This window comes from Aspergillus pseudonomiae, assembly GCF_009193645.1.
Source record: "Aspergillus pseudonomiae strain CBS 119388 unplaced genomic scaffold BDV37scaffold_25, whole genome shotgun sequence".
Taxonomy (NCBI): Eukaryota; Fungi; Ascomycota; class Eurotiomycetes; order Eurotiales; family Aspergillaceae; genus Aspergillus; species Aspergillus pseudonomiae.
The window spans coordinates 361,614-382,879 of record NW_022476017.1 but is presented as its reverse complement, the minus strand read 5'-3'; the positions used below and the strand labels follow the sequence as shown (position 1 = coordinate 382,879).

The following is a 21,266-nucleotide window of genomic DNA, read 5'->3' as shown; positions in this document are numbered from 1 at the left end:
ATATATGCGAGGCATTGGGCACCGGCCACGACGCATTATATGAATTATTAGCTATAATCAAGATGCAGATTATTCGCAGTTATGGGTGCCGAGTCAATTGAGAACTCTGTTTCTAACCAAAGTATTGAATTATTGTCCGATAGTCCAACAAAATATCCAGACGCCAACCACGTCGAACCACCGCCGCCTGACGGTACGCTATGATATACAAAACATAACGATGGGTCACTCATTACCGCAACTGGACAATTCAGAGTATGCCGTCGGCTGGATCGCTGCTTTGCCTCATGAAAGAGCAGCTGCCAAGGCAATGCTTGATACAGTGCATGCGCCGCCGCGGTACAAACATGCCAAAGATCATAATAGCTATATGCTAGGTTCTATAAATGGCCCAAATGGGGAACATAACGTGGTTATTGCCAGTCTTCCATCCGGTCGATATGGAACCGTCACTGCGGCTATGTCTGCTAAGCAGATGCTTTCTAGTTTTCCCAGTATCAAGTTCGGGCTAATGGTTGGCATTGGTGGTGGTATTCCGAGTGAGGATCATGACATCCGCCTGGGCGATGTTTTGGTTAGTCAACCAACAGGCGCCTTCGGAGGCGTACGACAATATGATTGCGGCAAGGTCACTGCGCATAGGTTCGAAGAGTGTGGTGCACTGAACTGCCCTCCTGAGGCCCTTCTCAATGCGATGGGTGAGCTGCAAAGCAACCATGAAATGATGGGAGGCACATCCATACCCGACATACTGGAGTCTATGTACACAGCTTATCCAGCAATGGCAGACTCACGCAGAGGACCAGGATATATTTACCAGGGTGCGAACTATGATCGATTGTTCTACTCTGATTGTATACATAAGAATGGCACAAAAGATTGTGGTGGGTGTGATCCTGAGAAAGAAATCAAACGGCCTGAACGACTGGACCAGGATCCTTGCATCCACTATGGCACTATCGCATCAGGTAATAAAGTAATCAAGGATGCGAAGGTGCGTGATTTGCTAGCAAAGAACTGCCTTTGCTTTGAAATGGAAGCCGCGGGGTTGATGAACCAATTCCCATGTCTCGTCATTCGTGGAATATGTGACTATTGTGATACCCATAAGAACGATCGATGGCAGAAGTATGCTGCAGCTACTGCTGCTGCGTATGCAAAAGAGCTTCTTCAGGTTACTGACGCCTCGGACATCCAAAACACACCAGAAGCCCGCAGTATTGTTATGGATAATCGTGAGTTGCAACTCTTCCATCTTACTGTGGATCATTTATCCTCAATGTTGGCCAAAATATGACGCAATCACCTATTCTCAATATTATGACGGATACATTCACTCATTTCGAAAGTGTTGATTACAGATTTTTCAGGCCAGTCTTGCTAACTTGTCTATCCAGTTTCGGAGATCAAAACGATCGTCAAGAGCCTCGCCCAAAATCAGGAACAGAAGGACTTATTCAGATGGCTGTCACCACTCAGCCCCTCAGCCAGGCATCTTGAAAATCAAAAAAGACGGGCTGAAGATACTGGAAGGTGGATCTTTGAAGACCCAAACTTTCTCAATTGGTCATCAGAAAGGCCCGGTTTTCGAACCCTCTGCTGCTACGGCGACCCAGGCGCGGGAAAAACAATCGTCTCGTTAGTAGAATACATTCTCTTTTCATTACCATGTTTAAGAGCTAAAGGATCAGGACAGGTCTATCGTAATCGACAGACTACGAGAGCTAATGCCCCTTGGTTCAATCGGACTAGCGTACCTTTATGGCGATTATCGTGACCAGAGAGCACAGTCTGTAGAAAATATTCTTGGGGCAATCGTGAAGCAATTATTAGCACACTTGTCCGAGACACCTCAGGGAATCCTGGAGATTTACGAAACACGCGTCAAGCAGGAGAATCCCTTGAGTATACCTGATGCAGAAAGGTTTCTGGACATTGCATGTGAGCAATTCAGCAGAGTCTACATCTGCCTGGATGCACTAGATGAACTGCGGGACCAGAGGAGCCTCTTAATATCCTTGCAGGCCAGATCATCTTCAGTACAGCTATATATTACTGGTCGGCCTCACGTTCAAGTACAAGTTGAGAGACATCTGAAGGAGAAACGTGAGATTCTCATCGAAGCACATGATGACGATATTCGACGGTTCATCGACCTTGAGATTGGTGGACCGAACGATATTGAGCCGGACACCATGGACGAGAAGCTGAGAATGGACATTCAGAACAAAGTTATAGAGTCAGCTAAGGGCCTGTTAGTGCAGCCAGGTATTTTATTTTCCAGAGCGCTAACTTTATGACTTAGATTCCTGTTGCCTGTTTTACAGGTTCATGCTATCTTGCAAGCTACAACGATACGGCGTCGTGAGGAGGCCTTGAAAACATTGCCGTCTGATCTCGGGGATGCTTTCGCGGGTACAATGATGCGAATAGAGGAACAGCCATGTGCACAATCTGAGCAGGCAAGAAAGATTCTTGCTTGGGTTTATCTAGCAGAACGACCAGTTGCCATCGATGAGCTTCTGTGCTCACTTGCGATCGAAGACAACGATACAGCTTTCAACTTGAGAGGCATACCTGTTAGAAGCACATTGATCAACTGTTGTCATGGGTTAGTGCTGATTGATCAGGAAACTTCCACTGTACGGTTGGTTCACTATTCTTTTCAAGAATACCTCTGTCAGCAAGACCAGTTATTTGGGGTCAGCAAAGTACAGTGGCACAATCAAATTGCACGGACATGCCTTACTTTCCTAAGCTTCCCTTCAACGAGTACAGAAGATAATAGTATGACAACCGCTCTTATGCCTTACGCTGCTACCAAATGGGGTCACCACCTTCGGAAGAGTGAACACCTGCAGGACGCACCGTTGGAACTTGCCCGCGAATATCTCCGCACCGTGTCAACTCATAATAGGGCAGGCCTGCATTTATTATACCGAGAAATGTACGAAGCTCAGTACAACGACAATGAGTTGTGCCTTGTGGCCTTCCCTGCTCATATAGCAGCTTTCTTTGGTATTTATGCGCTTGTACTTCATCTATGCTTGACAGAAAATGAAGTAGACTTGAGGGATATTAAAGGCCAAACACCATTATCATGGGCTGCGAGGCGGGGCCACAAGGTTGTGGCCAAGCTACTGATCGAGAATGGTGCTGCATTAGACCCTCAAGATGATGCTGGTAGGACACCGCTGTTACTGGCATTAGACTCCAGACACGAAGCAGTAGCTTTGTTACTCATCGAAAATGGTGCAGCAGTTGATGCGGCGGACAAGTTCAACAATGCAGCACTGTCAATGGCTGCCCAAAGCAGATGTGAAGCAGTAGTAAAACTATTAATTGAAAAGGGTGCTTCAATGAACACCAAAAATCAGTCTGGTCGAACACCTCTCTCGCTCGCTGTACTAGGTGGCTTCAAGGAGATTGTTAAGCTGCTTCTTGACAATGGCGCCGCAGTTGAGGCAACGGATCGATATGGCCGGACACCACTTTTGTTTGCCGTATCGAGTGGACTTGAGGAAATTGTGAAGCTACTCCTAGACAAGGAGGTTAATGTGGAGGCATTTGACTATAAGTATGGCCGTACACCACTCATTTGGGCTGCAGCGGAAGGATATGAGACCATTGCGAGGCTACTGATTGAGAAAGGCGCCGAAGTAAATTCAGTAGATTCTGGCTTTAGTTGGACACCACTTGCATGGGCAGCAGTCAATGGGTTTGAAGGAATATCAAGGCTACTCCTAGAGAACGGCGCCGAGATGGAGTCCGTGGAAGTGAATGGTTATGGCCGGACGCCGTTACTGTTGGCGTTGGAAGCCAGAAATGAGCCGATAGTCAAGCTTTTGGTTGGAAAGCTTGCTGACGTAGAGTCGAATACTCTACGACGCACTGAGCTGGTGTTATGTGTTGAAGAGAAGGGACTCGATGCCTTGATGGACCTTCTGGGATTCACGACTGACCACCGTGGTCATCGGTCGAAACGAAAGCCAAATGCCAATGATCCGATCCATCTGTACTTTGATTAGAAGCTTGTTAATCACTAAGCAAAAAATTGTGAGACGGAGAGAATGATGCTGGATCATTGCATAAGGTCCTTGTATAGCAGAGAACTAGGTAATGAATGATCGTTACCTGAAGGGGAAAAGGAGTGGATCAGGTGCTGGACCAGCAGCACTACCAAATTAAACTCGGCCTCCCCGGACAAATTTCGTCATGGCCGATCCAAAAACAACAACTTAAATCCCAACGCTGCTTTCTGTTACTAGTGGTGTCACCCCACTCATATACAATTTACACCACTACAACCGGTCGAAGCTCTGAAAGATATTATATTTGAGATCAGACGGCCGGTAATTAACCGCAATGGCTACAAACGGATTTTCAGTCCGTTCGTTGCTCACCATCGACCCCTCGGTGGGGCACATTTTCCTCCAGCCCAGCAAGAGAATCAACGAAACCGATGATGTCTCGGAGTTTCTATGCTCCAGAGCTTATGTTGATATTATGACGTTTCTCCTGCAGCTAAACCGATCAATGTTCCCAGCTAAATTGCCAGATGACCGTGTACAGCCGTGGCCTCTGAAGTCCGAAGTAGTCGAGTTCTCCGCCCCTGTCCGGCGGCTACAGCAGTTACTGCTGAAGCTGGAAGGATTACTTCATGCGACACCACTGGTGGGTGGTGAACGGAGATTTGCCGATAAGGGTTACCGTAATTGGCAGGACAAAGTGAAGGAGAATGCATCTTCCTTCTTAGAAGAGTGTTTATCTTCGGAAATTCTACACACTCCATCATCGGACCCAGAGGGCCCAACAGCAGAGGTAGAGCTAATGGAGTACTTCCTAGGCAGCTGGGGTAGCCGGGAGCGAATGGATTATGGCACCGGACATGAACTGAGCTTTCTGGCATTCCTGGCAGCGATCTGGAAGCTAAACGGGTTTCCTAAAAATAGTCCCGGCGTAGAGGAAAGGGCGATTGTCATCGGCGTGATAGAACCGTTCGTATACTAAATCCTCTTTACATGCTAATCGAGACTGATTTATAACTGGTCTAGGTACCTGGAACTGGTGCGGGCTGTTATCAAAAAGTACAAACTGGAGCCTGCTGGCTCCCACGGCGTCTGGGGCCTGGATGATCATTCTTTCGTTCCCTATATCTTTGGCTCGGCACAATTTAGCCCAGCTATATCGGACTCGGACCTAGTGCCCGAGGTGGGCTCACTGCCCGATGCGCCGGACCCCGCAGGTGTCGCAAAAGCGAACATTGTAGAGAAAGAGCGAAGAGTGAACATGTATTTTTCCGCCGTTGGCTTCATATACGATGTTAAGCAAGGTCCATTTTGGGAGCATAGCCAAATGCTATATGATATCTCCGGTGTCCCGGCTGGCTGGGCCAAAATCAACAAGGTCAGACCAATATCTCACTTTCCATGTCTAGTGACTAATGATACTTGCAGGGTATGATCAAAATGTACAATGCCGAAGTGCTTTCCAAGTTCCCGGTTGTCCAACACTTTCGCTTTGGCTCGCTGTTTAGTTGGGATCGCGATCCGAGTGCTATTCCTCCGCCCCCCAGAGCTCATACCTTATCTGGACCAGAATCTCGGCCACGAGAGGTTCCTGGTTCTACAAGGCAAGACCCGGGCCCGGGAACGAAAGCTCCTTGGGCCACCGCCTCTCAGAGTATTCCACCGCCATCAACCGGAACTGCGGCACCGTGGGCAACTGCAAGAGCTGGCGGAGGGCCATCTACTACGTCCAGAATACCATCAGCACTTCCCGATACCTCCAGACTTCCTCCAGGTCCCATGGCCCCTACCAGAGCTCCCTGGGCGAGTTCGCAACCAGCTGGGCCGGCCCCTACTGGTGATGCCAATGATATTACTACGAAAGCTCCCTGGGCAAGATAACATGATGGCATATGGTGACGAAAAGTTGCTGCTACTTCTTGTCTATATGATATGACATATATTCCCTTATTCTTTAAGTATACATAGTCTAATGACATCTGAGATAATGTACATGATGCATAGCATTTTGCTTCCATGACAATGTGAATAAAGAACTTCAATGCAATGGGGTATCATTTTTATCACCGAACGCCAAATTTGAAAAAACCCAAGACACAACTACTCTGAATCCGAAGCATAAGCCACCAAAGCAGTGGGCGGTTCTGGTGTCTTGCTGGCGGTCTCAGTCACTTCGATTGAACGATCTTTCGATGCGGAAGATGCTTGATCCTCACTGGCCGTACTGCTTGTATTCTGGTTGTGTGTCTTGTTTGTGTCCGCCTTGTTCGGTGCAGTTTTACGCCGTTTAACATCCGGCTGCCACAGGCTTCCCTCATGGCTAAGGAAAGGATCAACGATGGCGCGGGTATTCCCAGTTAACTCGCTGCGAAACATCGCTTTGCGTTCTTCGACGACGTCCGCCGCCTTCTTCCGCTTCCCGTCCTTGGTTTTTCCAGTTGATGCACCAGTAGGCTTCTTCGTTGAAACACTCCTAGACTCGAACATCGGCCGGGTGCGCACAGCAGTAGTATCACCTCCAGGAGCGAAGTCGACCAAACCAGCCCGCAAACGATCTTCCTCTGTCTCGTCAACAATCTCAATCCCCAAGCTCATCTTATCCTTCAACGCCTCCCTGTTGGCCTCGGCACTTTCCAAAACCTTCCTCTCCGCCCGAAACGTCTTCCTCAACCGCCTCGACATCTCATACGGATCAACCCAGTCCCTCGCCTGGCGCTCTTGCAACTCCAAAATCCTCGTCCGCCCCTCATCAACCACCTTCTTATCCTCGACCTTGCCCTCCAACCGCGCAAACGGATCAACAACCTCCTCCTTCTCCCCAGGCAACTTCACCACAATCTCTCCAACCCCACCCTCCCTCCTATACTCCCCGGTATCCCTCTTCCTGCCCCCCTCCGCAACCACATACGCCGTATTCTTCGGATCCGTGCGAATCTCAATCCACCCCCCGCACGCGGGGTGTCTCATCCGGAAACTGTAAATCGGTGTAGAGTGGTAATTCCCAATCTTCTTCTTCTCGGCATTAAAGCGCACCCCTTGGCCGATGATCGTCTCGTGGGGTTTACATGTCGTGCACCAGACGGCGAAGGGCATCTCGAAGCGTACGGTCAGGGCACCGGTTGTGTGGAGGTGGCGGGCGCGCGAACCGAGGGGGTGTTTTTTGGCGAGTTGGTTGCCGCTCTTTAGACCTTCCTGGTCCGGGGGGACGTACCGTCCCATATCTAGTTTGTTGGGTTAGGTTTTTGTTTGCAGAGTGCGTTTGCGGTGGGGGTATTATCTTACTGAAGCCCTGCATTTTGGGCGTTTGCGGGTGGCGTGATGGGTTTGAAACTTGGGGGTGGTTGTTTGTATGAGTTCGTTTGGGATTGTTCGCCGGTGCTCCGGTTGGAGACCAGTCTGTCAGCCAGTGGTGGCTGAGGAAGAAGTTGAAGGATGGTGATGATTGATTGTATGCTTATCGGGGATGGCTCAAAGGCGGTATGTTGTGCAGATTAGTCATGTAGTTTATGCATGCATAAATTGAATGTTTTATGAAGGCTTATGATTGATACTTTTGGCTTCAGAACATTGATGTCTGTAATAATTTCTCGATATAAACGGAACAATATCGATTTGTCATATATACTTCGGCGATATGGCAAGAAGACTTAGTGAAGGTGGGATGTAATTGATGCTTATCACTGTCTGTCTCAGACGATATGAGACTTTGCCATTGACGTGACTCTGAATGTAGCACGTGGGAATCTTAACTTGCTTATTGTATGCTCGATTAAGTGTGCTTGTGGTCTTCATAAAGCTTTTATGTATACCTATTATTGTCGGTGTCTAACGCACTATTTATAGAGATAGGTCTTTGTCGGCATGAGTGAGAGCAAGACCCACCTACAAAGAAACTTCACTAACAACCATACTGGATACTCAACGAGATATGTATATAGGCAGACTTATATCGAGGGAACAGAGGATCCGTATACTAAGGGTCAAGTTTGAATTTCCACAGACATATCCTAATGACCAATATAGCGATTCCTAACAGAAGCACGACACCAAGAAAGCCCTAGAACAGCCAAAGAAACCACGCCATGCCCACCCACCAATCCAGCCCACCAAGCAAAAATCCCTGCCCTAAACAGAGCACCGTTAGACCATAACACTAATAGCCAGAGACCAAACGATCAGGATTCAAGACTAAAGGGGTAAAGTGACCTAATCACTCGTGTCACCCAAGCAAGGGAGAGGACTGATTGGGCATTCCACCCTGCATGCAGCCGTCGTGACAAGGATAGGATTACCTAGCCCTTACAGGGCTCCACGAATGCTGGTTTGCGGAAGCGACATCAGCGAATAGAGTTTGTTGGATGTCTTTGTTTGTACGTAGGCAGACCAGATCCCGCCTGTCGTGCCTCGGGATTCGAAAGTCGTACTTTTGTTGGGGATCGTATGTTCAGTCCAGAATTCCCGTGAATGGACATGCTCATTCCCCCCACTACCTACAATCGATTGTCCTACGGCTGTCTTTGTTTGTTCGGGGTGTGGTATATTGATTCAAGCCTCTCATGGCCGGCGATATCGAGGTGAATTCCCATAGGTCTCTGAACCTGTGTCTATATTAACCCTAAGGTGTCGTTTAGCAGGATTCATCCCCAGCCTCGGATAGCGACTGGGCCTCGGCGGATGAGGCATCGCTAGATGTGACTTCGTTGGCATCGAGTGTTCTGAACTATGAGTAGGTGCATCCTCATCCAGTCTTCATTGCGTATACATCTCCAGATAAGCACTGACAACAGCATACACAGGTACAAGGTAAGACTCGCGCAAACCAAATCACTCATGATCTCCGGTACGAAAGATAAATGAGCGCAGAATGGTCGAAGATATCACGCCTACCGCTCAGGCGCATATTTAATGGTATATGAATCGCATCCGCATCCTCGAACCAGACAAGATGGCTTAGAAGGTTCAGCCAAACGACGAGGAGGAGCAGGACCGCATGGACCTCCTCCATCATATATACGCCCTGATCCTCGATGGCGAGCTGCACATGGCGCCGATCAAGTCCGATCCGGAGCGAGTCCTCGACTTGGGAACGGGGACCGGGATCTGGGCAATGGACTTTGCTGAGTGCGTATTGATACTTCTGGAACCTTTCTTGGGTGGATATTGCTCATATACCTCCGGAATATAGTCAGTATAAATCTGCGGAAGTATTAGGTACGCTGCTGTCCGCTTGTTGAGAAACATTGATTGACCAGCATAGGAAACGATCTCAGTCCCATCCAACCGACCTGGTAAGGATTACCTTGATTGTGTTCTTCAGTCAGAGCGAACTTTGACCCCGTGAAGGATCCCCCCAAACCTCCAATTCGAAGTCGATGACTTCGAAGCAGATTGGGTCTATTCACGGCCCTTCGACTACATCCACGGTCGCGAACTAGCAGGCGCAGTCAGCAACTTCGAGAAACTCTTCCGACAAGCCTTTCGCCATCTAAAACCGGGTGGATACTTCGAGATGCAGAGCTTCCGCGTCGAGGTATACGCCGACGACGACTCCCTCAACCGAGCACCATATACCACGAAAATGTGCTCGTTGATGCAAGAAGCCAGTGTCAAGTTCGGAAAGCCAATGGCAAATATGGACGAGTGGGCGGATAGATTGACCAAGGAGGGGTTCGAGGATGTGACGTGCAGGATTATCAAAGTGCCCATTAGTCCGTGGCCGCTGGATAAAAAGCAGAAGGACATTGGGAAGTTCTTTCAGGCGCAGCAGATGCAAGGCATTCAATCGTACGTGCCGGAGTTGTTGCAAAACCTTCTGCAATGGGGCGCGGACGAGGTTGAGGTTTTGATGGCAGGGGCGAGGAAGGAGTTGTTGGATACCACAATTCATCAGTATGGGAAGTTGTATTTTGTGTATGGCAGGAAGCCAAGTCGATAGGTTTGGCTTACATGTCGGATCCATTGTTGGAGTTCTATGTGTTGTTTATTTCCATGAAGTCATGATGAGAATAATGATAGTCGATTCAAGATCTTGAGGTTGTTAGCTTGGAAACTGGTCACTCTGAACAATACAGATCGGAGGTTGAATAGGTTACTGTGAGCCCGTGCCATTTTGTATTCTATACTACCTTCTATGGGTAAATCTATGTTTTAATATCTTGAGATTCTAGATATATCCAAGATTTCGTTAAGTAGAAGAGTACTATGCAAAACAGGTCCAACCACATTCCTGCTCCACATATTCGAGTTGTTTCGAAGCAATGGAATACTACGATCGATAGACCAAAAGTATTGCTAAGTAATAGCTCCACCGGAGAAGCTCTCAAGGAATACATTCCAAGTCTAAAACTGAGGCTGTTATCTGTAAGCATCCATGGGGTTAAGAGTGGAGCTCTCGTTGCCATAAGTGGAGAGGCATCAGACAATCCCTTTAACTACTTCTGCACCTGTTTCATACTAGTTGGTTCTTACCATTCAATACTGCTGTAAGTAAGCGAGAACCTCTTGATTCATATAAAAAAACCGAGAGGCCCTATAATGGACCAAATATCACGCCCGCATCCCCGCATCCAGAACGACTCGATCTGACTTCCTAATGTCACAAGTTTGCCTTTCATTAATACTTTTTCTAAATATGATAGCTAATTTCCCACGTAAGCATCTGTAACGATATTATTGAAGCCGAGTCCCTTTATACTCGCGACGTACGCGGGTTCGCCATCATACTCGGTTCCTTGGGAATTTGCGCAGCGATTCGCCCACTGCATGGAATTTAGGCCAAAATAGGATACCGGTCTCGCAAATGCAAAATCAGCCTGATACAAGAGGATAGCTTCTGTATCCCGCTGGAAGTTTGATGATAGATATACCCACATACCCCTGTTGTGCCGTGCCGATCAGACCAATACTTTACAATGAACTATAACTACGACGTCCAAGAAGAGCAGTGGATGGCCTTGCCACTATCCAATCGAGCTGTCTCCCTCGATATTTCACGGAGCATACCTACGTGGTCTCATCCTGGGCCACTATCAGCGCCGCAGCTACAATGGTTCATGGATCCGTCAAGGCGCAGTGAAGTGCCAGAAACACCAACTCAGTGGGTTATGGATGCTTCTGCCCTTGACCACACTTTACACCCGTCAACGACATGGACAATGAACTCTTCAAGCTCCAAGGATCCCTCGATACCATGGACAATAGACTCTCCAGGCCTTGGGGACTCTACAAGCTCATCAATGCCTTGTATTATCGATACATCAGGTCTCAAATGCTTTCCTGAGCCACAGATACCAGGTCTTCTCGGGCCTCCTATTCTTCCAAGCCCCTCAGAACCTCTGACTCCAACGTGCTCATACATTCCTGACGTACCCATGGGACCTTCTCGCGACAAGCCGGTCCTTTCTTCCCCTGGAAGCAGCAGCCACCATCTAAATTCACCCCCCGAGCTCCTTTTCGTCCACACCACGCCTGCTGATTCAACCTCTCTTTCACACGCTAAGCGTCCAGTTCCCGGATACAGATCGACGGCGCGTCTCACAACCGCACAAGGCTCTCGACGACACTATCACCAACACGTCAAAAGATTCTTTTGCCACTACGAGAACTGTCCCCAGTCAGAGCCTGACCCGCAGAGCCCTAGTAAAGGAGGCTTTACCACTCGAAAGGATCGAGACAGACATGAGGCCAAGCATAAACCGGAAATCAGGTGCCACTGGCGAAATCAACAAGGCGAGCAATGCACACGGTTATTTAGCCGTATGGACAACATGAGGGATCATGTTCGAAGAATCCATCGCCGAAAGTTCTAGCGGAACGCCTTTCGCCCTGTCAATGACTCATTTAATTTTAATATTTCACCAATAAGGCGGTTTGCGCTTTCTATACTACCCAACTTTAAGAAAGCCGCTCGTTGTGAAGTCCAGATCACAGGTTCGACACATCCGAATCTGCTATTCAGTAACTGGTCTATAGGTTTCAATAGATTTTGTTTCTAAATCCGTCCAGCAATGACTATCAGCTCGTGATCCGACACTGTATGGTATTTGTTATCGGCTAGCCAACTGGCCAAGGGGCTTAGTTCTGGATCAGATCTTCTGGTGGTGCTGCATTAAAATGTTGTTTAGTCTGGGAATTCCATAGAGGGCCTGGAGCATCGAAATCCCCTAGTATAAGACACTTCCTGAGAGGGCCCTATTCTGCAACGTTGTGAGCGCGCCGATGTCTAGGGCTAGGGTCCTGCCAGCAATGCCATTCTCCTCCCCAATTATCATAGCAACTGACTATTCCAAATAAGAATTTATATACCCCCGGGCTTTGATCCAACCACAACTACACCATATCTAGAAATAAAGCCACAGATTTCCCCCTCACCTAAAGGTGTCAGTCGAGAGGTATCGCGCTGTACCGAGTGAGGGGATACATCATCTATTATCATTTCACACGGACATACCAATCCTTCCACGTGCAATCCGTGTCGCCCCCAATTCCTTCTTGCTCTACGTCTGCCACCTGATCTTGACGCTTCCTGTTGATCGTGTCCAGTGCAAAAAGACACAAGTCACAGTGGCGCAAGTCCGCAGGAAGAGTGGTCTGGGGATTGGATACGCCAGCTCATATAGACGGCGTTCGCTCCTTTCAATAAATATTCCCTATGTCTTTTCTATAACGGTGATTGCGGTGTGGGACCAAGGTGTGCACCTGGACGAAACCGGGTGGTAAAGAGATCGATTAGCGTAATGTCTTTCAGACTGGCTGTGTCTCTACCAGAAATAAACTGATGTGTACTAAAGTTGTCTAATGCGCCAGTGCACATATTTGCATGCGAACCAATACTCTGCAAGTCATGTTTGCCTTTTGACAGATCATGTTAATGATCCTTCGCCTCGGGCACTGGTCACCATTCGAATTCTAAATCCGGGACAGGAACTCGTGCTTAATGTTAAATATGATCTCTCCTTGACTTCTAAAATGGAATGAATACGAGAGAGCATGCACCAAGATCCTTATAGAAAAGCTGAATGGACATATCGGAACGATCTGTCTGAATGCAGGCGGTATCTTGAATGCGCATGCACAAGCAAATAGATTTACGATTATTGATGTCGATCCATAGCCAATACTTGCCGATTTCTAAGGCATTATTGATTAGTTATTCAATCCACGCTGCTTTATTTTTTTTTTTTTAGGCCTATCTTTTGACTCCCAGGAAACAACCTATAAAAGGCAACATAAGAGCATGAGAGTTTCTCACCATCTCAATCCACTATTACCCAGTCATAATATTCATCACCTCGCGTATTGATTTCTTCAATCAGAATGAAGATCCAGCTTCTATTGTCAGTTATGACTCTTGGTCTTGCTCTTGGCGAACCAATCCCCAAACAGGCTCTCTCGCAAAGACAGACAGACAATACCTGCCCCAAAATGAGCTGCACAGAATTTAGTAGCCGCCGTTATCGATTGTCAGAATATGTAAGTATATGGCAAAACACTAGTAACCCTTGGTGCTTGACTAATATATATACTTACAGATATCTTCCTTCTACCGTAATGCATATCATGGCAAAGTGAGCGATGACACCGAGAAACAGGTAGAGAAAATCCGCGCTGATATTAAGAAACTCGAGGCCTGCAGGTAAGTTATTATGCGTATCCTTTTACTAATTCTGTTGCTGATTATTACAGACCTAAGGATTGTGGTGCTTAGGACTTCCATTCTGCTGTACAAGCAAGGCGCCCACGCAGCTAGATATTCAATAGTTTGGCTCTCACAAGTCAATATAATCCATCTTCCTTTAATTAATTGACCACCCGTTATAGTTCTAGTTCTTTTAGCTTCCTGTTTCTTATTCCTTTTTCAAGTTAGCAAAGATCTTGAATCTCTGGCATGGGCAATGAAGATCGATGGGTATTAGTTAAGTTTTAACTACGTAGGGTATCATGCTTGCAGTCATTAGGCAGGTTCTTGGGCAGGCGTTCAGACCAGGGAGTGATTGGATATTAAGAGATATAACAAGGTAACGTTATAGAGACGCGCAAGTAGATACTAGGCATGACTTATTTGTCGATATTAGCTCAACTTTGCAGCTCATAGCCCCTCCCATGAAATAGAAACACTGCCTTTAACATCAAATAACCTCAAGACCAAGACAAACTAAAGTAGGGCGACCAAATCTGAAAAAGACAAAGCAAATTCCGGAGGCTCATAACTGGGAATAACATTGATCCAACATTTGTCAATCTGGGGATTCATCCGTCACGCCTTGAACATGATCTCCCTGTGTGAATATGCCCGATTAAAATGGTAAGCAATGGTGACGGTCATCATGACACCTATACCTTGCACATTGAGCAAGTAGTGGCTCTTCATCACTATAGCATTACTCTGGATGCCTTACTTTGACAACATAAGGTTCTGCCACTGCCGGAAGTGGTCAACTTGTAGGCAAATAGCGGTTGCATGAAAGCTTCAGGGGACGTGGAGATCTGATTATTGGTATATGTTGGAGGTTATGCGACCGTTATATTCCTTTCCCAAAGGAGCTTAAAAAAATAGAAGGTTACTCACATAGGGAACTATTTGTTGACACCAATTGGCTGGATTTCCCCGCCGTCTCCCCATCCATAGTTAGGGCTTGCTGGACATGTGCTCTACCTCGGTCGCCTTAGGGTAAAAGATGTCCAACTTCTATCTTCAAAAGTTGTAGGGAGTATCTAGTATCTATAGCCATCTGCGATGCAATATGAAGATACCACGTACATTCACTCTATGGAGTGTAGAAACTATACGAGCGCGAACCTAGTCAGGACTCAAACTGTTAGCACCAGAGTCAGCAGTCAAGAGTACGCAGAAACCAGCAAGATTTAAAGATAATCTCAGACGATGTCGCTCTTCCAAAGCAAGGTATGGTGTGATCATTATCTCTGATAGATGACATTCACATCGGCAAAATAGTGTCTAATCACGGTATGGGTAAGGAATAAGAACTAGGCATTCTGACTTACCAGCTAGATCTCGAGTAGACAACAGCACCTATCCTCAAACGTTTCGATAATAAGGAAAGGATGAGAGAGGAATGCAAGAGAGAACGAGTATGAAGTAGTAACTTGCTTGCTTTTATATCCCATCCAAGACACAGAAGCAAATAAGTCTCACGAGATATTTGTATACTCTTTGACTACTGGTTGTCATACCGAGGATCGTACTACGCAGTACGACCTATCAGGTCGAATACCAGAATGGTCGCTCCCCACGAGGCTCCAGATCGTGTAATTAACCTGGCCTACTAAGCCCTCCTTGGTGTAACGTGATTCAAGGCCAAGATGAGGCCCACTGTCAGTGGGTGCTGAGACGGACTCCCCTGGAAATCACCGGCTGTGCAGTCGCAGAATGTTACCTGAAAGCCATATTTCCAAGGCCAAGGGCCAAGAAAACATGGTCAATGCCGTTCTCTACACTTTACGGATATATGCTTATGTACAGAACTTCACAGAGTATTCAACGCAGGGTTCTTACTCCTGTAAGGTAGGTGATAACTAAATCACAGGCAAATGGCATCCTACGACCTCTTTCCAGCCATTCAAGCAGTCTACTCTGTATGCTGATCCTAAATTCGATTAACGAGTGTATACATGCGCATCTCACTATCTCAGTCCCACCTGGAGATTGCTGCTGTGGGGGAACGCTAAAACATCAGTGGGGCCCACTAAATTTATTGTGCAGTTCCGCTCTGCTCCACAGACTCCGAGCTCCACTACTGCAAGCCAAGTCGTCTAGCATCTAGCACTGCACCAATCATCCCCTCACAAGCTGGGGATGGCTCATAATGTCTCATTGTGGCTCATGCTGGATCATGATAGCTCATACGGGATCATGCTGGCTCATACGAACCACACCTTGAAGCACTTACGATACATGAGTCAGGTCTATGGAAATAAACGTGGGCTAGCTATAATTGACCATGCCATAGACAGGTAGATACCGGTTATGATATGGTAATACTATTTTCCGTCTCTTAATTCACCCTAAGTATAGGCTATTCTCAGTGAGATAACCAGGGCAGATCGACAAACTAAACAAATTGCCAGATCTAGTTAATTTACTTCAAATCTTGTAAACTGGGCTCTCATAAAGGTTAGGGATATTTGACATGCTTGCTCGTTAGGTGATCCTTTCTATCGTAGGATGGTGCTAATTTTTGGTTTACGCGAATACGACATTCAAATAAATTGTCTTCCGAGTTTACTTATGACTTCATACACGACATTATAGGCCCATATCATAGTTTGCAAAAGTTTGCATGCTATGCGTTGTTTTTATGTGTAGAGTGTAGCAGATTTGTGATGCCTTGAAAAGTTCAGTGGCCTTAATATCCTAAATCCAAGCATGGTCGTAACGCCATTCATAGTACCGGAAGATCCTTATATCAAAATGGCACATAATAAGGGTACGCAGTATAGATCTATAGAAGTATGTTACTATGGAGAGTGTGTTTGATACTTATGTTTCTGCATGTCCGGTGTCAGAATCTCTTCAAAACAACCGAGGGCCAGGCTTTGGATATGCCTTTTGAATCACACTACCAATTATAAGGTTGATTTAATAGTCTAAAAGTCTAGAAATAGACTATTAGGCAGAAAGGGTGCAGTCTACTGGATATATGAATCAATAATATGTTATAATATGGAATACAGTAGTGGAAATATAGTGTAGGAGGGTATCTAGATTAGTAGACTTGTAGATAGGTAGGCTTCCAGCGTGTATTAGAAAAAGGCGATGTCTAAAAGTAGAGATATCCAGGAAATATGTGTCAGAAGGTTGGTATCCCAAGGATCTCGGATAGGGTTGAATAGTAGTAGTATTGTATTATAGAGTATAGGCTATTCTATGCTATGTAGGTATTCAAAACCGAAGGATTCAGGGGCCCTATCCTGCGGCTGTGGATCACGTTGGCAGTATTCTAGGGAACTAGCCAAACCCCCTATATACCTCTTGCTAGCTAGGAGTTAGAAGGTATGTTGCCGCGTTGAAGCGCCCCCTAGAATAAAAACATAGCGATATAGGCGATTTCACCTCCTCTCTTCGAGCGGAGGGTCAGGCGTAGGGATGAGGGAAATCGAGCGATTTAAGCGAGGTCTCTCCCTGCATATACATTTTTTGTGACGCGCTTGACGCATATATAATGCTCTATCTTAGCACTCGCCATTTCCCAATCAGTAGCCCTGCAGCTAATACGACTCGAATGACTAGTGCCACAGCCAACCATGATCGACTCAAGGGATAAGGCTCAACATGAGACCTGATTTGACCCACTCTTACTCCGCTATCGTCCAAATGAGGAGACCCATTGATGAAAGTGGTTAAGAAAGGCTTTCTTACAGCCGTCACCGTGCATTAGAAAAGGGTCTACCTTGAGGGGGACTTATTGGCTAATTTCACAGTCGCATCCCTGTACGCTTGTCCTCCGGGGGACTTCGAAGATTCAGAAAAGGACGGAGATAAGATTTGATCATCAGCAGGTGGGAAGTCAGCAACACAGGTATATAGGAGAGGATCCAGTGCAGGATAATCCGATATCAGTTGCATCTTCCTCGAGCGTGCAAAGAAACAGCGCAGCTTTCCTCGCTGAATCCAGTTACCCTCAGATTCCCACCTCGAAGGCTCCCGAAGAAAGTATTGTGTGAAACATACAAAATGCTCAAGCAATCGACCAAGCTCATGAATACCCACGAGGATAACGACCTCATCATCTCCAGGACGGACATCGCACTATACATCACGGCCAGCGTGGCTCTAAGCGTGGCTATCTTTATATCAACCCACGTTTAAGAAGATTCCAGGGAAGCCAAAAACGAGTTTCGAGACAAGATATCTACGATGTAACAGACGCCACCATCAGCATCTCCCCCTCACGATCGATGTACCCCATTCCGGTGTGAGGGTCACAGCTTCAACGTCTTGACGAATCGACTGCGTTCCGTTTCCCCGGCGCAAGTGTGACATTTTGCATATTCATGCATGCAATCTTTGCTTTTGATTTTTGGAATTGCTCTTTGTGATCCCTGCCTTTCGGCTGTTTCCACATGTATTGGATGTCGTATTGAGTTCGGGTCTCTGTTCAATGACAGGAATATCGTGGTCTTGGTTTGGCGAAATAAGCGTAATATATTTGTTTTTCTTGTTAAGAGTTTCGTTTGTTTGCCATATATTTATTATTCATATCGAGGACTGGATATATGAAACGCATAAGCATTAGTTTCTATGGCTGTGACACATACCACGTGGACCAACAGCCCTAGAAGCACGACAGGACATTTATACTATTCAGCTCTTCGGTACTTCGAACCATTGGTCAACAGTATGGTGTTTCTGACTAAGTCTGACTGTGTGATATGCCTCGTCAAACATGACAGTGACTATGCTTTCCAATACTCTTTCACCACTGATGAGGGGAAACCCATCATTAACCTACAACAGTCTCCTCCCACACAATCAAACTAAAGTCTTTCAACATACACAGCGAGGCAATGATATATTTCCTAGTACACAACATCTCCACAGCCCAAAAAAAGCAATAAATAACAGAACCTACTCCCCCTTCGGAATCTCCCTCAGAATCCCTCTCAACCAGTCCCTCTCCCCCTCCAACTGACAAACATACAATTCCAGCGCCTCACACTCCTCCTTCACCTTCCGCAGCTCGGCCTGCACGTGGACGATCTGGTCGAGCTGTCTCTGGGTGTATGAGCGCGTAGATGGATGTCTCTTGTTGATACGGTGGGGTTTCTCATGGGTTGAGGACCTTGAGGTATCGGGGGAAGGTAGTGGGTTGGAGGAGATGTCTTGGCCTGGGTTGGGGGCCATTCTTTCTGTTTCTGGGAGGGTTGTTAATTTGTTCATTTGAGACTGTGAGGGAGGTCTAAGGGGGAAGGGATGGACTGGTACTCTTGGTTTTCTTTTCAAATTTTCTTTCTGTGGAAGTGAGTTCCGGTGGTTTATCTTCCTCGTTCCAGCATGAAGCGTTAAGTAGAGTAGGAGTATTTAAAATGAGGTTTGAATAGTCTATTTCCTGAATATCAAGACTGTAGTCTATCCCTAGATTCATTCCTCGTTAATCACATCTCCAAACATGATGACGGGCGACAGGGATCTAGTAGCCAAGTAGAGAGAGAATTAATTTCAGCCAACAGAAAAGAAATACGGAACCCATAAGTTCCAACCGGAGCAAAAATGGCCGATTTCATACGACGGTCCCGGAATGAGTCAATCATTCAGTTCCAGGCCCGGACCTGAACGAGGAGAACTCCGGCACTGAGTCATAGTCTATAAGTCGATCAGGGGCCTAAATATGGCTTATCATCTTTCATTTACATGATGACAACAGTGATACTAATACAAATCCTTATCCTACGCCCAGATTCATGAGAACATATTGGCATGAAACGTATCGATTCGTAAGGTCTAATTAAACATTAAACTAACTAAGTACCGATTTAAGTCTATATATTAAGATGGCGTATCATCCTTACTCTTCTTCACCGACACCCACTGCATACCAAGAACTCCCAGCACGGCACAGCAGGACAGCGCGACCGCCACATAAAACGTCTGATTCAAGGCCTTGTTATACGCAAACAGCACAGCCTGGTAAAGATGCTGCGGCACGAGATTGTTGATATCGGTCGCGCCGCCGGATAAAATAGCACTCGCGTCAGCCTCAGGCACGTACATGGCCAGGTTGGTTCTCAGCTGGTTGGAGAAGACGTTCTGGGCGACCGACACGAAGACAGCGGCGGATAGGTTTTCTGTGAAGATGACGACGGCGGTGCCGATGGGGATGTCTTCGAGGGGGAGCACGCATTGTGGGGCGGCGAAGGCTGTCTGCAGGCCGCTGCCCACGCCGGCGCCGACGAGGAACTGGTAGCCGATCCAGTGGGCGTGGCCGGAGTGGACTTGCAGGGTGGAGAGGAGGCCGCTGCCGACGGACATGAGGACCACGGTGAGATAGGCGAAGGGCATGTAGTAGCCGATTGCGGAGGTGAGGACACCGCCTAGTAGGGAGAAGATCACGCTGCCCAGAAGCATGGGCAGGTTCATGACCCCGGATTTGATGGCGCTGGCGCCCTTGACAGCTTGTAGCCAGATTGGGATCTGTGGTAGGGTTAGTAATGTTCGTTCGTGTCTTTGGGGGGATTAAGTGCAACTTACGTAGTATAGCAATAGGAAGAAGCCGGCTGTCACGCAGGATCCGAATAGAGCGGACCCCCAGACGTTCCGGTTGCTGAAGACACGGCTGGGGACTGTTGCACGGTCTCCGCTCTTATACTGGATGGCAGTGAATGCGATGAAGAGAAGGCCGGCTAGCACAAACAGAGCGATGATGCGGTCATTCTTCCAGGGGTAGGTGGAGCCGCCCCACTGGAGGGCGAGCAGCAGGCAGATGACACCGAGCAACAGACACGCGGTGCCTGGGAGATCCATCTGCTTGAGCTGGTTGAGGAAACCGGCCTCGCCCTTGTTGCTACCGCGGAAGGGGGCGATGAAGAAGGTAATGATGACAGCGGGAAGCACCCCAAGAGGCAGGTTAATGTAGAAACACCATCTCCAGGAGATGTTGTCCGTGAAGGCACCTCCCATCAGAGGGCCTGTGATTGACGCAATGCCGTACATGGAGCCCATCATGCCGATGAACGCCGGACGTCGGCGTGGCGGCACACAGTGAGCGATGAGCAGGAAGGAACCGTTTCCGACACCACCGCCACCGATGCCTGCAATGGCACGACCTACAATCAGAGCTGTCGAGCTAGGGGCTACGGCACAGAGCAGCGATCCCAATTCGAAAATGAACAGCGCCGTGAGGTAGACCCATTTTACGACGTAGAAGGTGAACAGCTTCCCCCAGATCAATTGGAAGGCGCAGTTCGTGAGGAGGTAGGCGCTGGCATACCAGCCTACGTCGCCGAGCGCGTGGAATTGGTCGGTAATCTTCGGGATGGCGCTCGAAATGATGGTGTTGTCGAGTCCCACGAGGAACATGGCAAGGTTCAAGCTTAGCACGATGAGAGTCAGCTTGAGTGGTCCGGGATATTGAGTCTCGTCTTGCTGGTCGCCGTTCTGAGAGTCTCTGAGGGTGTCAGTTGAATGAGACTCCTCCTTCACCAACTGAGATCCGTTGGGAGACATGTCGGAGGTTGGTTTCTCCAGCGGTTTGCTCTTCGTGAAGAAGTTCTTCATGATCG

General features: G+C 47.4%; 8 protein-coding genes across 8 annotated transcripts; 5 read left to right on the top strand and 3 right to left on the bottom strand.

Annotated features, from left to right (window-relative positions):
• Positions 1–220: 220 nt before the first annotated feature.
• Positions 221–4,028, top strand: BDV37DRAFT_282186 (uncharacterized protein; the record flags this gene model as incomplete). Its single annotated transcript, XM_032086981.1, has 4 exons — positions 221–1,235; positions 1,398–1,638; positions 1,697–2,254; positions 2,306–4,028. 4 exons carry the CDS (start codon positions 221–223, stop codon positions 4,026–4,028), a joined length of 3,537 nt encoding a protein of 1,178 aa, XP_031942550.1.
• Positions 4,029–4,237: 209 nt separating this feature from the next.
• BDV37DRAFT_99942 (rotamase PTPA-1) lies at positions 4,238–6,019 on the top strand. Its single transcript, XM_032091550.1, has 3 exons — positions 4,238–4,997; positions 5,055–5,406; positions 5,457–6,019. The coding sequence occupies exons 1-3, from the start codon at positions 4,366–4,368 to the stop codon at positions 5,907–5,909; spliced, it is 1,437 nt and encodes a 478-aa protein (XP_031942549.1). The 5' UTR covers positions 4,238–4,365; the 3' UTR covers positions 5,910–6,019.
• Positions 6,020–7,445, bottom strand: BDV37DRAFT_99943 (Saf4/Yju2 family protein). The gene has a single exon (XM_032091551.1). The coding sequence runs from the start codon at positions 7,245–7,247 to the stop codon at positions 6,129–6,131; it is 1,119 nt and encodes a 372-aa protein (XP_031942548.1). The 5' UTR covers positions 7,248–7,445; the 3' UTR covers positions 6,020–6,128.
• Positions 7,446–8,579: 1,134 nt separating this feature from the next.
• BDV37DRAFT_246116 (class I SAM-dependent methyltransferase) lies at positions 8,580–10,363 on the top strand. Its single transcript, XM_032081714.1, has 6 exons — positions 8,580–8,602; positions 8,660–8,936; positions 8,992–9,149; positions 9,214–9,239; positions 9,286–9,316; positions 9,372–10,363. The coding sequence occupies exons 2-6, from the start codon at positions 8,934–8,936 to the stop codon at positions 9,961–9,963; spliced, it is 810 nt and encodes a 269-aa protein (XP_031942547.1). The 5' UTR covers positions 8,580–8,602; positions 8,660–8,933; the 3' UTR covers positions 9,964–10,363.
• Positions 10,364–10,939: 576 nt separating this feature from the next.
• On the top strand, positions 10,940–11,836 carry BDV37DRAFT_282182 (uncharacterized protein; the record flags this gene model as incomplete). The annotated part of the gene is made up of 1 exon (XM_032086980.1): positions 10,940–11,836. One exon carries the CDS (start codon positions 10,940–10,942, stop codon positions 11,834–11,836), a length of 897 nt encoding a protein of 298 aa, XP_031942546.1.
• Positions 11,837–13,343: 1,507 nt separating this feature from the next.
• On the top strand, positions 13,344–13,734 carry BDV37DRAFT_282181 (uncharacterized protein; the record flags this gene model as incomplete). Its single annotated transcript, XM_032086979.1, has 3 exons — positions 13,344–13,499; positions 13,559–13,662; positions 13,713–13,734. The coding sequence occupies 3 exons, from the start codon at positions 13,344–13,346 to the stop codon at positions 13,732–13,734; spliced, it is 282 nt and encodes a 93-aa protein (XP_031942545.1).
• Positions 13,735–18,321: 4,587 nt separating this feature from the next.
• Positions 18,322–19,199, bottom strand: BDV37DRAFT_246112 (uncharacterized protein). Its single transcript, XM_032081713.1, has one exon. It carries the CDS (start codon positions 18,925–18,927, stop codon positions 18,616–18,618), a length of 312 nt encoding a protein of 103 aa, XP_031942544.1. The 5' UTR covers positions 18,928–19,199; the 3' UTR covers positions 18,322–18,615.
• A 334-nt stretch (positions 19,200–19,533) lies between these two features.
• Positions 19,534–21,241, bottom strand: BDV37DRAFT_293343 (MDR family MFS transporter; the record flags this gene model as incomplete). The annotated part of the gene is made up of 2 exons (XM_032089383.1): positions 20,236–21,241; positions 19,534–20,178 (listed from the first exon to the last, which is right to left on the bottom strand). Exons 1-2 carry the CDS (start codon positions 21,208–21,210, stop codon positions 19,534–19,536), a joined length of 1,620 nt encoding a protein of 539 aa, XP_031942543.1. The 5' UTR covers positions 21,211–21,241.
• Positions 21,242–21,266: the final 25 nt, after the last annotated feature.